Source organism: Ischnura elegans, chromosome 7 (genome assembly GCF_921293095.1).
Source record: "Ischnura elegans chromosome 7, ioIscEleg1.1, whole genome shotgun sequence".
Classification (NCBI taxonomy): domain Eukaryota; kingdom Metazoa; phylum Arthropoda; class Insecta; order Odonata; family Coenagrionidae; genus Ischnura; species Ischnura elegans.
In genome coordinates, this window is record NC_060252.1 from 113,045,098 (window position 1) to 113,061,633 (window position 16,536).

Genomic DNA, 16,536 nt, shown 5'->3' on the forward strand with positions numbered 1-16,536 from the left:
TCACCCTCTTGCATTAGCAGTGTTTTTAAAAACAAATATTGCTTATTATTTTCAATAATTCATACTTTCATAAGAATAACTATCATTTTTTACACATTGTAGAATATTAAATGGATTTATCATGTTGATAGTAACAAAGTTAGTAAACACAAGGTACTAAGAATTTAATGCCAGGAGTCGAATTATAGTAACGCTAAAATTGCTTACGCACTTGAAAAAACAAAGAATTCATTTCAAAAATTAAAAATTGGGTCATTCCATTTCAAATTAACCAGGCCATAACACCCACCGACTCTGATTTTCATGAAACTTGCCATGGTCATACATCCTGGTAAAACTAGATATTGTGTACAATTTTAGCCACCAATTATCAATTGTTAACCCTTTCGAGACGGCGGAGTTTTCGTCTTAGCATGACTGCTGTACTGAGCCCCAAGACACTCTTCTTTCTCGTGGTACGAGGCATTTTTGGTGGGCATTCGTTAAGAAGGGTCTCGCTGAACCTTTTTCAACCCCTCCACGCTGGGACTCCGCATTACCTCGGACTCCGAGAGTAGTTGAGCTCCCTCCTTTCCGGGTTTACGACCATACCTGCGGCATTGGTTCACGGTCAACTTATGTATTGCTTACATGTATTTAGCAAATGGATAATTGTTGCTTGCACATAAATTACAGACTTTGAATTGAATTCCTTGTTTTAATCTGAGCATTGCCAAATTTTAAACAAAGTTCTAAGGCCATTATTAAAGCATTTAACTCAGCAACAATTTCCATGTTGATGTTTATACATAACTCGAGATATAAGTTAATATTTGTCGTAGAATTTCGTTTAAAAATTGTAAACGCTGCTCAAAAGACAAATAATTCAATTCTTAGTGTATATTTCTTGAGAAATGAACAAATATTTATTTCGAAAATTGACTGTGTAAACAATTGAATGACCGCTGCCCCGTACCGCTGAGAGGGGTTCTTACGGACGATGGGTCCGGGTACCTGCTCCCGGATTCCGAGGGTTAATCCTAAACCCCGAGACAAAGACGTCATATACCCACGACCGTCCTAAAAGGGGGGGAGCTAGAAAACGTATATATACGGCTATCTCCTGGCCGGGTGAATCTCACACGTATAAATACGCCCGTCGTCTCCCGGGTCAGGAAACGTCCACACATACATATGCGTGCACAGTAGGGAAAAGGTTAATGAAATATGAGCAATTGAAATTTGGGCGTGACCCCTAAAGTGCCGCAACGTGCAATGCATAGCGATTTATATTTTCGTCCATAACTCCATTCCTGTGAGATGAAAAGCCATGATTTTTTTTTCTAAAGCTAAGTGGTCCATAATGATCCCACGATTATCATTAAATAATCACTGCATGAAGTAATTCAGCTGCAAAAAAGTAAAGTTCACAAAAAAATCTCGCTTGTACCATTTTTCCTTGTCAGCATCCACAGGGAAAGGCCATGCGACTACAAACTCATTGCTCAGTTTAAAGTAATCATTAATGTATGAGCAAAGATCCTTGCCAAAGTTCTTTGCCAACACTGCAAATTGCTATCTCTGACATGGCAAGATAGACCTCAATACGAACAAGAGATGTTACAATGTAAGCCTGGCTATCAGTCACACTAACATGAGTTACTTAGTCTGAAATTCAACCCGGATATCACTAAGGCAGCACCATATGAATGAGAAATGAATTAACTTCACTTGGACTAAAATTGGAGAAAACTTTCTGATGGCTCTCTTCTGCCTTTACATTTTATACCATACTATTCAGTCACCCATTACCCATGGAAGAGATAGTTTGGTAGGAATAGTCCTGAAAGCACGAAATTAACAGTGCGTTGGGAAGTACATTCACAAGATTGCTTATGAGTTTCCTACGCTAAGAGCCAGTAGCATACGCTATAGTGAGATAATGCATGCTCCAATATTGTTTAATCATGAGTATAAGCTTATATCTTCCCTAAATTGTGTCATATCTATGTGCCTTGAAAAAGAGCCATTTTTTTCCCGTGACCATGAATGAGTATTTTTTTTTTTACTAAAAGCAACGTCGGACTCATGATTTTTTTTCATCAGGATCTTTGCTCATACATTAATGATTACTTTAAACTGAGCAATGAGTTTGTAGTCGCATGGCCTTTCCCTGTGGATGCTGACAAGGAAAAATGGTACAAGCGAGATTTTTTTGTGTATTTTTTTTATTTTTCCGGTGTATTTTGGCCTAGTCAAGATGAATTTTCAGAAAAAGGTAGTACAGTTGAGGACCTCAAATACGGAATCCTGAAACCAGGAAAACCAGAAATTCGGAGCGGCTCAAGGCTTACTTTGCTACATAATTGCATCTACGTGCATGTGTCGTGAGTGAACACATGCACGCCCTTCACAAAGGAAAAATACGAGTAATGAAACAAGTCTTCACTCTCCTTGATTTATATGACTGATGAGTGATGAGAAATGGAGAATTCACCTGTCCTACTTTAAATCAAAGAGGAGTAAGTAAAAATGGGAAATATCTTTGGGAAGGCCCTCAAAAGACCAGAAATCCAGAAAAACCAGTAATCCAGAAACCCTATGGTCCCAAGCTTTCGGATTTGAGGTCCTCAACTGTACATTAAAAAGCAGTGGCGATAAAGGACATCCTTGTCTCACTCCTCGGCCAATGCTTGCCCACCAAGATTCTTCATCCAATATGTACCAGGGCTACTCCACTAAAAAAATTAGCTCCATATAGAGCAGTTTAAAATATTCTCATGATACTCGCAGCACAAAAAATATTTTCCACTCGTAGACATTGGCAGGTAAGGGTTAAAATCCCTACTCACAGTCTGGGGAATAATGGACTCCTCCCATATTTGTACAGTGCCAAATGATGAGATCCAATGTGACACAAGTCGTCTATTCACCAAATAAATAATTTGTAATAAAGATTAACTAACCTTGATTTCAAACTTGGCAAAAGATGACATGTCAATGATGCCCACTCCTTCTCGACATGCTATATACTCCTCTCGCATGTAATCAAAAAATTTGGGCTTCCCAAAAGTTCCATGTGGCATCTGAGGCAGGGGATCACCTCCTGCAAAGGCGAGAAACTTTTAGTGGCTGGAAATTGGAGGGTTTTGGATAAACCAATAGAGAGTAGGGGAGCCATGCATCAAACAGCATACTTGTGTAAGTTGTGTCAAAGTACAAGGCTCTCTCAAATCCCATTCTAACGCCAAATACGGCACCCCTGGTCTCCAAAACGCTGTAGAGGGGCGAGCATCGGAGTTTTCGTGCATATTTAAATTCAGTTTGCAAAGGATAGAGGATAGAATAGTGCCTGGAATGAAGAAAAGAAAGTTCCAAAAAGAGGACCACAGATCAAGACAACCCAAGTTCTACTCCGTCAAAATTATAGTCAATAAATAACAACTATCATGCTCCTAAATGGTTAAAACAATATCACACTACACCATCCTAGGCACACATTGCACTTCAAGCAGAATCAGTATGTACAGTAAAACCTCTACATAATTAACTAACTCCCACTGAGCAAAAATTCCATTCCACAAACAAATGCTATAGGTCCCGCCAACTGCCTACGTACGCACGGTAATGAGAAACCCTGATGATCAAACTCCTCTCTTCAAAAACTCCCCTCAAACAAAATCTCTTCTATTCTTGACCTTGTTTAATAACTTTTTATGATATTTCTTGGAGTTTAGGTCAATTGAAACCAAGTTATAGCCAACGTTCCGATTTATTTAGTTTGCATTCTTTTCTGTTCTTATATATATATATACATGTATATATATTGTGACATACTGACCTTATGTCACGTATTTTCTCTCGTTATGTAAAGACCCGAGTAGGGGATGATCACATATGTGTGGATGAGCGTGGGTATGTCTGAGTGTGTGCGTAATAGTGTGTCATGCCCCAGGCATGAGGTAAATGTGACTCACAAATGTTCAGTGTTTGGTCGGCTCGGACCGATGATTGCCCCACCCAACAGTGAGGCCCAAGTGCAACCCCTCCTGTCCCAAAAGAACCCATCCCCTGTGTATCATCCCCCTCCAATATCACTATAAAGCGGCGGACGGAGAGAGCCTCCAGGCGAGAAATTCTAGTACGGTCGACGGGCGAGAAACGCTATCCTGATCGACGCAGAAAGGGATTGATGACGTGCCAGATTGGTCGTCATCTATCTGGGTGTGCAGAAAGAGTGCTGTTAGCGGGACGAGATTGTCTACGGAGGTAGCCAGCAGCGGAGAGCAACATTGCAGACGAGCGACAAGCAGGACCAACGCCCAGAGGTCGGGAGGAAAAGTACCCCCGATCCCACGGACATTTGGGGTCCAACGTGTCGCATCATCGACGGCTCCTACTGCTCAAGGCTCCGAGAAACCGTAAGAACGTCGCAGTCAGCGACCCGTCCCCGTGCTCGTTCACCCAGACCCGATTTAATCCCCAAACTGTGTATCCAAATTATTTGGGTATTTTCTCTCCATCCCGGTGCGCCGTATGTAATCACCAAACTGTTGACTCCTTGTCAGAAATCTAATTCAGTGTTACCACGAGAGCAGCCTAAAAACTTAATTTGGGCAAATTGTAAACTCGGCCCACGAATCCTACCAATCATAAATTGTTGCTTTTTTTTGTATTTCTTTTGGAGGGGGGGCAATCGAACCATATCATCTTGTGCACTTGTCGTTCACCCCATTCTCATCAGGGTATTTAATTTCAATAAGTGTGTGTGTATGCTATGTTCAAAGTGGAAAATATATTTTTTTTATGTTTCAAAGTACTCAATAATCGTTCGATCATTCCGTACTCGGGACCATTGATGCCCTCCCCACCCAGTAAAAAAGGTGGCGTTTTCATGTTCCGCCACATATAAATGGCGCCCAACTCGCGGCACGATTGGTAATGCGTATAGTACGCAAAATAAATAAAAGGCGTCTTAACCCTGGCAAGGTACACCTTCACAAGGTTGGCATTGTTTTGTATTATTAAGGGATATTTTGTTTTATCGAGGTTATTTTTCGCATGCCACTATGGCAGAACTTGGGAATAAAGAATCGGCATTTTCAAAGTATCGGGAGAAGGAAAGCGAAGATGACGAGTCTGATGCGGGCAGCGGTCGGTCGGAAACCAATTGCATAACAACTGGTTTAGCAGGCATGGTGTTGCGTACCCCGAACGAGCGTGAGGTAGCATCATCGACCGCCCGTATTAGTGACCATATGGGGGAGTTATTACCGGAAGATTCGAGGGATGGCACTCTTAAGACCCTCGTGTCCTTGATCCAAGATTTAACCAGTAAAACTAAGTCGATGCATGACGAGTTAACCAGTAAAACTGAGTCGATGCATGATGATTTAACAAGTAAAACTAAGTCGATGCATGATGATTTAACAAGTAAAATTACCGGCATCGAACTTAAAACTGAGTCGATGCATGATGATTTAACAAGTAAAACTAAGTCGATGCATGATGAGCTAAAGGCTGACAATGCTGCGTTACGCGAAGAGTTTAAACTCAATAATGAGAGAATACAAGTCGAGATTCAAACTTGGAAGGAGACTCTCTCTCAGGAGGTGTCTCAAATGAATAGAAATATAGGTGAGGTAGAAACTCGTTGTGAAATAAAAATAGATGAAACCGCCAGGAAGGTGCGCGAACAATGTCGAGAGGTGGTAATTTCCGAAGTAGGGTATGTTAAGGTTCGTACCGAGGTGTTGGAAAAGAACGTTGAGGAAGTGGTAGCGACACAGAAAAGCGAGCAGGATAGTTTCAAAGCACGCGACGAAAAAATTAAATCGCTTGAAAATGAAATTGTCACTCTTAAAGAAAAGGGCATAACCTCGCAGGTAGTTTCTGTGCCTGCCCAGTCTTTCACAAAGCCAAGCTTCTCTGCCCTCAGTCACGAACATCCCATTGCCTTCATAAAGGAAGTTCATGATTACTTCTCGGTGGTAAATATTCCGCACGCATTACAACCGCAAGTTTTCTTTCAAATGTTAGAAGGAGATGCCAAAACGTGGGGGAAGTCCTTATTTCCGCTTCCGGCCACACTTGCGGAATGTAAAGAAAAGTTTTTGTCGAATTTCTGGGATGCCGATACTCAATACAATTTTCGTATGCATGTAATCACAGGCAAGTATGTAAGAACGAAGATGAACACGATGAAACAATTCGCGACGGAGAAAGTAGCGTTAGCGAGATTGTGTTCTCCACCTATGTCTGAAGGGGAAATTATTTATTCATTAATCCGACAATTTCCCATAAATGTGCAAAATATGCTAAAATCTGTAGAACAGCTGACGGTCGATCGGTTAATAATGCTGCTTGGGTTATATGATCAAACGTATCAGTCAAGCGCGCCACCAGTGGGTAATGCTAATCCCCAAGGTTCGCAGCACGGGTCGAGTAACACGAGGCCGTCGACAGCTGATAACGAGTACCGAGTGAACTCAGTCACATTCAAAGGGGGACGCGGGCGAGGCAACTTGCCATCAGAAAAACAATCCTCCCTTCAACCGCATTGTAGTGGGTCCCCATTAAACCAGGAGGAAGGTTTAAACTCGCGCCGGCTGGTCTAGACTCCCTCCGGTGTCCAGCCGACGCGGAAAAAGCGGAGGTTTTATGTCAGATCATCGCGACTTACGAAATTGAGGTAGAAGGCGCAGGGGACGAAAGGAAAGGAATTATTTATGCCGAGAGGCGTTGCTGTCCGATCGTGAATTGTTCCGCGAACGGCGTTCAGAGTAAAGCGCTGTTAGACACGGGCAGCGAAATTTCCGCAATCTCGGAGGAATATTTCAAAGAATTAGATATCAAAACCATGATACCTTGCTTTCCCCTGAACCGATCTTGTATCATATGTGCTGATAGTCGGAAGTCTCCTCCCATCACTCGTCAGGTTTTACTTACGATCACTATAGAAGGCATTGAGTTCGAGGTAATTTGCCTGGGTGTTAAGGAATCTAATTGTGTATTTTTTTTTTGTCATTACTTTTCCCTTGTCCTATATTTTTGAGACTAAATCTGTTCTACCTGTGTGATTTATTTTGTTCATCCATGTAACACGAACTCATTTTTCTTTGCGGGGCCCCTTTCATCCCTCGCAATGAAAAATTCCTTCGTGTTGGGGGGCAATTGTGACATACTGACCTTATGTCACGTATTTTCTCTCGTTATGTAAAGACCCGAGTAGGGGATGATCACATATGTGTGGATGAGCGTGGGTATGTCTGAGTGTGTGCGTAATAGTGTGTCATGCCCCAGGCATGAGGTAAATGTGACTCACAAATGTTCAGTGTTTGGTCGGCTCGGACCGATGATTGCCCCACCCAACAGTGAGGCCCAAGTGCAACCCCTCCTGTCCCAAAAGAACCCATCCCCTGTGTATCATCCCCCTCCAATATCACTATAAAGCGGCGGACGGAGAGAGCCTCCAGGCGAGAAATTCTAGTACGGTCGACGGGCGAGAAACGCTATCCTGATCGACGCAGAAAGGGATTGATGACGTGCCAGATTGGTCGTCATCTATCTGGGTGTGCAGAAAGAGTGCTGTTAGCGGGACGAGATTGTCTACGGAGGTAGCCAGCAGCGGAGAGCAACATTGCAGACGAGCGACAAGCAGGACCAACGCCCAGAGGTCGGGAGGAAAAGTACCCCCGATCCCACGGACATTTGGGGTCCAACGTGTCGCATCATCGACGGCTCCTACTGCTCAAGGCTCCGAGAAACCGTAAGAACGTCGCAGTCAGCGACCCGTCCCCGTGCTCGTTCACCCAGACCCGATTTAATCCCCAAACTGTGTATCCAAATTATTTGGGTATTTTCTCTCCATCCCGGTGCGCCGTATGTAATCACCAAACTGTTGACTCCTTGTCAGAAATCTAATTCAGTGTTACCACGAGAGCAGCCTAAAAACTTAATTTGGGCAAATTGTAAACTCGGCCCACGAATCCTACCAATCATAAATTGTTGCTTTTTTTTGTATTTCTTTTGGAGGGGGGGCAATCGAACCATATCATCTTGTGCACTTGTCGTTCACCCCATTCTCATCAGGGTATTTAATTTCAATAAGTGTGTGTGTATGCTATGTTCAAAGTGGAAAATATATTTTTTTTATGTTTCAAAGTACTCAATAATCGTTCGATCATTCCGTACTCGGGACCATTGATGCCCTCCCCACCCAGTAAAAAAGGTGGCGTTTTCATGTTCCGCCACAATATATATATATATATATATTCAATGTTTTGCAGAAATGCGATGCAACGTAGCACATAATATGAATGTTCAAAAACACAGTCACTAAACATAGACACGAAAAAAAAAAAAAAGAAAATGAAATTTTGACGTGATCAAACGCAATTCACCTCTCAATAACTAATTTATCCAGCTAAATTTTCATTTTCATATGACTAATTTTGTATCCACAGCGTAGGAGGGCCAATCAGGGACTGCCACTGAACAAGCTAATCAGAATCCTCATTACTAATGGTAACTGTAACTTTTACTTTGACGTTTTTTGATGTACTCTTAAATAACAAAAATGTGACCTTTTGGGGACTTCTGCATACAACCTTAGGAACACTTTAAATGCTAAGGGTATATGTACTTCATTTTCATGCAGAAAAAAACCTATATGGAACATAAAACTTCCCTATGAAACAAACTAAATATAAGAAAGTTCACTTTTAAGGTACAATTATTGATACATGCACACATACCACGCACTCTAAATTGTGAAAATAATAAGCCTGTTTAATGTCATTCTCCATTAAGATTAGTAAACAATCACTTGCAATTCACAACACATGCAATGGGAAAAAATTCCTCTGAATTGAGAATCCAACCAGGGACCTTGGGCTTCCTCCAGAGTCTATGCTCAAAATGTTAGCTGCATGAGACTTACTAGTCAAGAGTGAGTGCAGAGCAAATGGCTTTTGATATGCTCAAGATCTGAGTCAATGAACACGACAGCGCAGTGAGTAACTTCAACTGAACCCTGGGTAGTCTGGGTAGTGGTGGAGCCTGACATTTGGTGTGCTAGAGATCCTCGGAACAAAATTCGATAGTCCCACATGCAACCTCAACTGAATGCATAGCAGTCTAGAGGTGTAGGTGTGTGTCAGCCATTTGGTATGCTCCAGCTCCATCCAATGATGACCTTCTTCTCCAAGTCACAAGTTGAACCTCCTGTTGAGTACATAGCATAGTTGAGCAGATAGCTTTATACAGTTGGGTTAAAACCTTTTCTCCTTCATTTTTGATTGGCTCTACTGGACTACCTATGTATCATCTATTCCTGGGGCCTTATTCTTACACAGGTCTCTTATTGCAGCGTCAAATTCTGATTTTAAGATGCTGGCTCCCATGTCATCCTTTAGCACGTCACTTTCATCTTCAATAATTTTAGAACTGAGTTTGCTTTTGCTGTATAAGTTTTCCTTCCGGTTTTCTTTCCATCTCTTGGCTTTGTCTCCATTTTCAATCAAAATATTTCCATAATGACCCCTTATATGTAGTATTAAATCTCGTGATAGGCCCCTGCCACTTTCCCTCATACGAGGTTATTTAGCACGTCCTTGCATATGCTCATCATCTACGCTTCTCAGGCTTTCCTCCCTTAGCGACAAATCTTGTTCTTTATTCTCTTGTAGCAAGCCTGTCCTTCCTCAGTATTAGTATTCTTACACTTTTTCTGTTCTTCAATAAGGTCTAGGGCTTCAACTGTGATCCATGGCTTTTTTGTGACAAATTTACTTCTCCCTTGAACTTTTCTAGTAGCCTCCTATTTCCCACTTTTGTTTTCCCCCAGACATTTTCCACTGATTTCTGTCTTATCTAATCCTATCTCACTCTCCACTACCCCATGAAAGGTTTGTTAATTTTTTGGCTCCTTTAGTTTCTTTAATTGCCATGCGTTCTTTGTAGAGATGCACAAATAGTATCCGCTAATACTTGAATACCTCGAATACTAGAAAGTATTCGATGTTCGATATCTCGAATAATTATGCTAACGGTACGCTCTCGAGTACTTCGAATACTTTGAATTTTGCATCATACACTGTTGCACGCACATCGTCTCATTGGTAGTTAACTCCGAAACAACTTAGAGGACTCTAGTCGTTTAGTGCATACCGCGCCGTTTTAGGGAAGTTGACGAACTATGTCAAATTCGCGAATTAGAGTGGTGAAAAGATATTGTATGACATGGGGATCCGGTTGGGGGAAAAAATCTGAAAATCCTCAATTTCCCCCCACATCATGGATTCGAAGACTACAAGAATGCGGGCTTCCCCTGACGTCAGTTTTGTTTCTTTATGCCAAACAACGGCTCCACAATGACGCGTAAGAAATATGTCATCTCCTGGGGAAGATTTTTAAATAAAGATAAATTTTTAAATAAGACTCATAAATTGTAACTTGATACATATGTTTTCGGAAAAAAATACCGCATCAACTTCCGAGAAGCTCTGCTGCTCATATCGAGTCTCCCCAGAATGCTAAGTCTCCGTTGTATTTTGACAATTATTTCCTTGCGTAAAATGCTTAAATAAAGTCAAAAATACGTCGTGTTTGGTATCATTCCTTTTTGAATTATGTGCACATTACTAATATCTCAATCTAATAAAAGTATAATACCAATTGCCAAAAGTCATTGTTGGACACCTTTTGGGCTAATAGGTGACTCATGCAGCAGTTGTTCTCCAGAAATAAGGAACTTCGAAGTGGGTAGGCTGAAAAAGGTCAACGGACAAGAAAGGGGGAGGCGTGAAAAAGGTTTCTTTTGTTCTCGTGTAACGCCAGCATTACCATTTAAATATCCTATGTGTATAACCCTATAGCTTCCACTACAAAAGTGTCCCCAGGCCACTTCATTTTGCTCTTAAACAGATTCAAACAAATTATCAATGCATATACATACTATAAAACCCACTACCAACCACTGAGTGACTGATTCTTACAAATTTTTGAGGAGAAGGAGCCACAATACAACAAAAAGTCACACAGTGAAGCCCGGTTTAGCAAATACAGCATTCTATCAGAAGTGTGTTTTAGCGAGTGATGGTCTCTGAACCGGCAAACAGCCTATGTTTTACATGTAAAATAAGTCGAATACAGCAAAGTCAAAAAGTTCCTTCTACCATGTACGCTAGTTATTACGACAGATATTTCTCGAGGATGATGCACTGCTGAGCAAGCATTAACTATTATGTTTTGTATTATCTGTTCATTAAACTAAAAATCCAAGATGTGAGTCATACCTACAAAACCTAAATCCATTATCCATTAGGGCAATCGTTCCTTAGGTGTGACAGGTATTGATGCTTTCTTCAAGAACAAAAGTTTGCATAATGTAATTCAAAGTGTTGAGCTCCTGAAATTGCGAAGACAATATATGCTGGCTATTATGTTGAGCCTGTAGGCCCAACACTGTATACGTACCATGTCTTCATAGAATGGTACCATTAACACTTTGAAGCCCAAATATTCCTTGGGATGTATATTTTCTGCCAGGGACCCGAGCCTGAGTAGCTCAGGCTTTCGCAGGAGCAGATCTAGGATTTCATTCTGGGGGGGGGGGGGGCACAAGCAAGGCTGTATCCAGGATTTTGTTCTGGAGGGGGGGGGGCACAAGGATACCTCGTAATACAAAACGAACGCAATGATAATGGGACTGTATTAAAAGTCTTGCATATTTTTTAAGGGTCTGGGGGGGGCACGTGTACCCATGCTCCCCCTAGATCCGCCTATGGGCTTTAGTAATGGATTCTGAGGAAAATCCCTGCATATTTCTCTGGCCTGAACAATTTAGCCTCTTTCTACAGCTATCTGGTCTTCTTGTATGCCAGATGCTGTCATTTAGTGGCTCCTAAATGTTATTTTCAGATTAGGAAATGATTTTATATAAAAACAATAAAAGCCCTTTTTTTGCAACCTGCACATGAAAATACTACGGGCTTCAAACTGTTAAAGAGTCAACACTATGCAAATACACCGCTTACTTGAGCAATTAGTGGCTTTTTAACAACAAGGAAGATGCATTTCCCAGTTCCGTCAGTAGTTTTGTCACACTTTATTCTAACTGGCCTAGACTTTGCAGCCTCTTTTAACTCCTAAGAAAAACTAACCAGGACAGTTTTTATTGAGGAAAACTCTTCGAGCAAGATTTTCTATTCTTTTGAGTAGTACCGTATGTCTGAATATAGTCCCCCCCTTTTTCCTTTTTTACCAAAAATATGATAAAAGTTAAGGGGGGGGAGGGGAGGAACCATATGTTCAAACCCATCTTTAAAAATTTTTCCAGAAACTCAAGTCACAAAATTAGGGGGGGGGACTATATTCAGAGGGGGACTATATTCACAGGAATACGGTATAACAGCCATTATAAATGCTTCTGTTAAATCATATTTGAACTGTTCTTTATTTAGCTTGGTTGTCTTTGATTTACCTAAAGAGTCTTCCAGTGAAACTTGTTGTGCTGATGGTCCTGCTTCATGGGACTCCTCCTTACTTTTCTAAAGAACCGTGGCTAGGTGCTTCTGTCAGGAATCCTTGTGATGCAATCAATTCTTGCAATGCATTATTTGTATATTACAATTTGGTTTTATATGTCAAAAGCATAATATCCTTTGCCAACTTACTCATAATCACGTTAACGAATTTTGGCATTCCAAATGGCAAAAATATCACACTTAGCGATATGAATTTCACTTTTAACTCACGTGTTAACCACCTATCATTAACAAAAATCTAGACATTTCCCGCAAACGAATTTTGGAAATTTCTGAAAATTTCTGCTGGAAAAGGAGCTTTGAAAATTGTTGTGCAAAGCGGCCATCTCGAAAAGATCATTTTGATAACGAATTAGAATACTGATCATAGTTGAAATTATTGCAGCTCGTGCGCATTTAATTCCAAATATGCCACCATACCACCTTCCTCTCATGCAGTCAGGGGTCGTGGGCTCCCATTGAGTGGGCGGCAGACCACTCTATGGTGTCCAGGTTCATTCATTCATTCTTACAGAAATTTTAAAACAGAATAAATACGGAGGAATATGGAAACAGCAGTGTCCTGCGCAGTGTCACAGAAAGCCAATTCCTGGTCCAGGGGAATTATTTTGCAAGGACATTTTTGGGAATTTCAGTGGCACCCACCCACCCACATGGCAGCTTTGAAATATATGTATCAAACTTAGTTGAGAGGCTGATCATTCTTAAAAATTATTTATGGCATAAGTTAACTCATTCCTTCTGGATTAGACTAAAGCCAACGGACATGTAATGCATTGCTGTGAAAATAATCCTCATCAGAGCTCTGAATCTCATTTCTTACCGACCAACAACTTCTTTTGTCCGCTGACGCAAATAATGAGTGTTATTATGCAAGTCGGTGAATCGCCTCACATCGAAAGGCAGAAGGTCCCCTCTCGGAGGCTCTCCACTGATTATCCACTCGGCGATCGCACGGCCGACGCCACCAGCACCCTGCAGGGCATTGCCATTGAGACCAACGCCCACAAAATAGTTCCCCACCTGCAGAGGAGACAAACAGCTTTAGGATGGGACACTCACAGGATTGGGGATTGGGATGCATTTGCAATGCTAGAACTATGGGGTGTGCAAAATGATCAAAATTCTAGACGAGCCAATTTTTGTACATATATGTACTTACAAGGAGACATCGCCAAAGTGATGTTCGGGATCTGGATGCGGATGTTATTTTCTAAAACTACATAGGTAAGATAGAAAAAGTGCCATGGCTTTCTTCCACATAGGCCCGGGTTCGAGAGATATTCGCATGTAAAGATTTCGTGCAGCATGACACCCCTTGAGTAAACGCCCCTCTCAACTACGGCCGTGGCGGTGTGGTCTAGGGCGTTAGTCCCCCATCCTGTTGTTAGTGTCTCGGGTTCGAGTCCCAGTGTCGGCAAAGTATTTTCTCTCTTTCTAATTTTTGAAATCACTGTTACATTTTATCCCCATTTGTTTAATTTAGTTACTTCGCTAATTTTTATAAATTTAATATCAATCTATAAATTTTAAATGAAACTCTTAATTGTGCCCTACCACGCGAATTAGAGGACGTATATAATTACTTACACGTGAATTTCCGTGTAATGTGCTCATCACGTGCACCGATGCACAACTCTGCCTCGCATCAATTAACCGATTGTACATCTATTCATGAATCGTTCCCCGGTTTTTGACGCGTGTGTCTCCACTTTCAATGCCTTTTATTCCATTTCTGAAGCACCGTTATTTTCCGGCTTCAACGTTTTTTATTCAAAATGTCATTTCCCCTGGGCATTCCCTCCATTAGATTTTCTTCACAGCCCACCCACTGTCTTCCCAATAAATCTCGATCTTTACAACAGAATATCCTTCCACTCACCATGCCTCCCTTATGACCTGCCTTCTAGCGTCCTTCAAAGACTTCCGTCCCAACAACCCTCGGTCCACAGCTGACCCTCGATAATCCCTGAATGAGACGCCGAGGCCCAATTGTGTGAAAACGGGTGCGAAAGGTAAACAAAGAAGACCTCGAAAACTGCTTGAGTAGGCTGCTGGAATTGTACTGGATGGGTAGGAGGGAAACTGGGTAGGGTAAGTAACTGCATGCGAAGATAGGCAATGGTGTTTATTTGTTAAGAAGAAAGACTTGAGATTACGAATATATGAAGAGGCTGTGGGAGCAATGGCTAGGGTGACGATGATCAAATTCCCCGGAAATTTGCGGGTAAGTCATTATATACGTCCTCTAATTCGCGTGGTAAGGCACATTTGGAGTTTCGTTTAAAATCTATAAATTGATATTAAATTTAAAAATTCGTGAAGTAACTAAATAAAACGAATAGGGATAAAATGTAACAGTGATTTCAAAAATTAGAAAGAGAGAAAAAATATTGCCGACACTGGGACTCGAACCCGGGACACTAACAACAGAATGGGGGACCAATGCCCTAAACCCCATCGCCACGGCCGTAGTTGAGAGGGAGCGCTTACTCAAGGGACGTCTTGCAGCGCAAAATCTTTACATGCGAATATCTCTCGAACTATGTGGAAGAAAGCCGTGACACTTTTTCGATCTTACCTATATAGTTTTGGAAAATAACATCTGCATCTAGATCCCGAACATCACTTTGGCGATGTCTCCTTGTTAGCATCTCCTGAACAGGCTATATGCCAAATCCATTCCTGGTATCCCACTAAAATTGATAATAGGTATGTATTATCATAGAGTAAGACAGAGGTGTAATGCTTATGGGACAAATGCTACACCTTTCTTCTTTTTGCTATTCTCCACCAGATGTCAATGACGTTCCCATAAGATTTCCACTGGATTTTTCAAAGATAAGCGCATACCCACCCATGCGTGTGCACAACATGAGAAATTGGTGGAATGGCCGAGTTGGGGGAGGCCTTTCAAAGGTGTTCCAACTCCAAGTTTCCTAGACTCACATAGTCCAAATTGCCTGCAAACCATCTCGCACTTATCTGGCTATTCACCTCACAGATTGCTTCCGATCCTAAGCCAATTCGGAGTTAGTGTAAGATACTGCGCCGACCGACTTGGATGCGAACAGTTTATTGTAAGTACTTTCCTTGGGATTCCACCAACGGTCGGTGAAATCAATTCATGATCTACTGCGCATTGCGATATTAAGCAACAACGCTAGAAAGACGGTTATCTGAGAGTGTGGAAATGTAACTTTGATAGAAACGAATTTTCAAAATCCACCTCGTCCGACTCTAGACGTGAAGTCGAGAAAATAAGAGCGGACGCTTGAATCACGGTCACCAACTGAAGCATAAGTTATGGGTTCAGGCACGGTATTTCTTGCTGAAAAATATTTTTCCATCGAAATTTATTCTTTGTTTTATTCTGTAGCTTGTATTTGAGCACATGCGAAGTAAAGGAATAGCATATACAAGAAATTATGAAATAGCTCCCTAGATACCCAATTCTTTTTATGGACAGTAGTCTCTTTGATTATACACTGAGAAAAGGACTAGTTACAGGGTGGTGTAAGTACCTATGTCAGCATTCATACCTCGTCACCTCCCCCCCTTCTTGTCCCATCTACCTTTTTCCTTTCCTCACACTGGAGGAATGTGCAACAAACACCGATTGCCCGATTGCAGCAATGCTCCCCTCCCTCGCAGAGATGCCTCCTCCCCAACCTTTGTGCCATCCACCTTTCCCTAGGAATGTGAATGCAACGCCATTTGCCGAATTACGACAAATGGCTGACTGGGGATAAAAGCAAGGTGAAGGAGCAGCAGAGGAGGACTCGGGTGGGCAGTCGCTATGCGAGGTGCGATGTCATAAGTAATAAACTTTACTTTTCCAACATCTCTGGACTTTCCTTTCCCAAATCCCAGCCAAAAATGTCCGATCGAATCCGAGAGGACTAACAGTGGCTCAGAAAATACTTCCTCAGGGAAATTCTACACCTTACATTCTCTCCACTAAAAAATTTCTGTCCAAAAATGCCTCTCACATACATATACTGCTTCT

At 41.7% G+C, this 16,536-nt stretch overlaps 1 protein-coding gene across 2 annotated transcripts in view; it reads right to left on the reverse strand.

Moving 5' to 3' along the window:
* The window catches only part of LOC124162945 (pyruvate dehydrogenase phosphatase regulatory subunit, mitochondrial-like), an 83,685-nt gene that overhangs the window by 42,059 nt on the left and 25,090 nt on the right, over nucleotides 1–16,536 (reverse strand). For both annotated transcript variants that reach the window (XM_046539707.1, XM_046539706.1), the window contains exons 9-11: nucleotides 13,351–13,550; nucleotides 3,177–3,331; nucleotides 2,946–3,085 (exon numbers count right to left, since the gene is read on the reverse strand). In XM_046539707.1, the coding sequence (XP_046395663.1) occupies nucleotides 2,946–3,085; nucleotides 3,177–3,331; nucleotides 13,351–13,550 (495 nt within the window). The remainder of the gene's footprint in view (nucleotides 1–2,945; nucleotides 3,086–3,176; nucleotides 3,332–13,350; nucleotides 13,551–16,536) is intronic.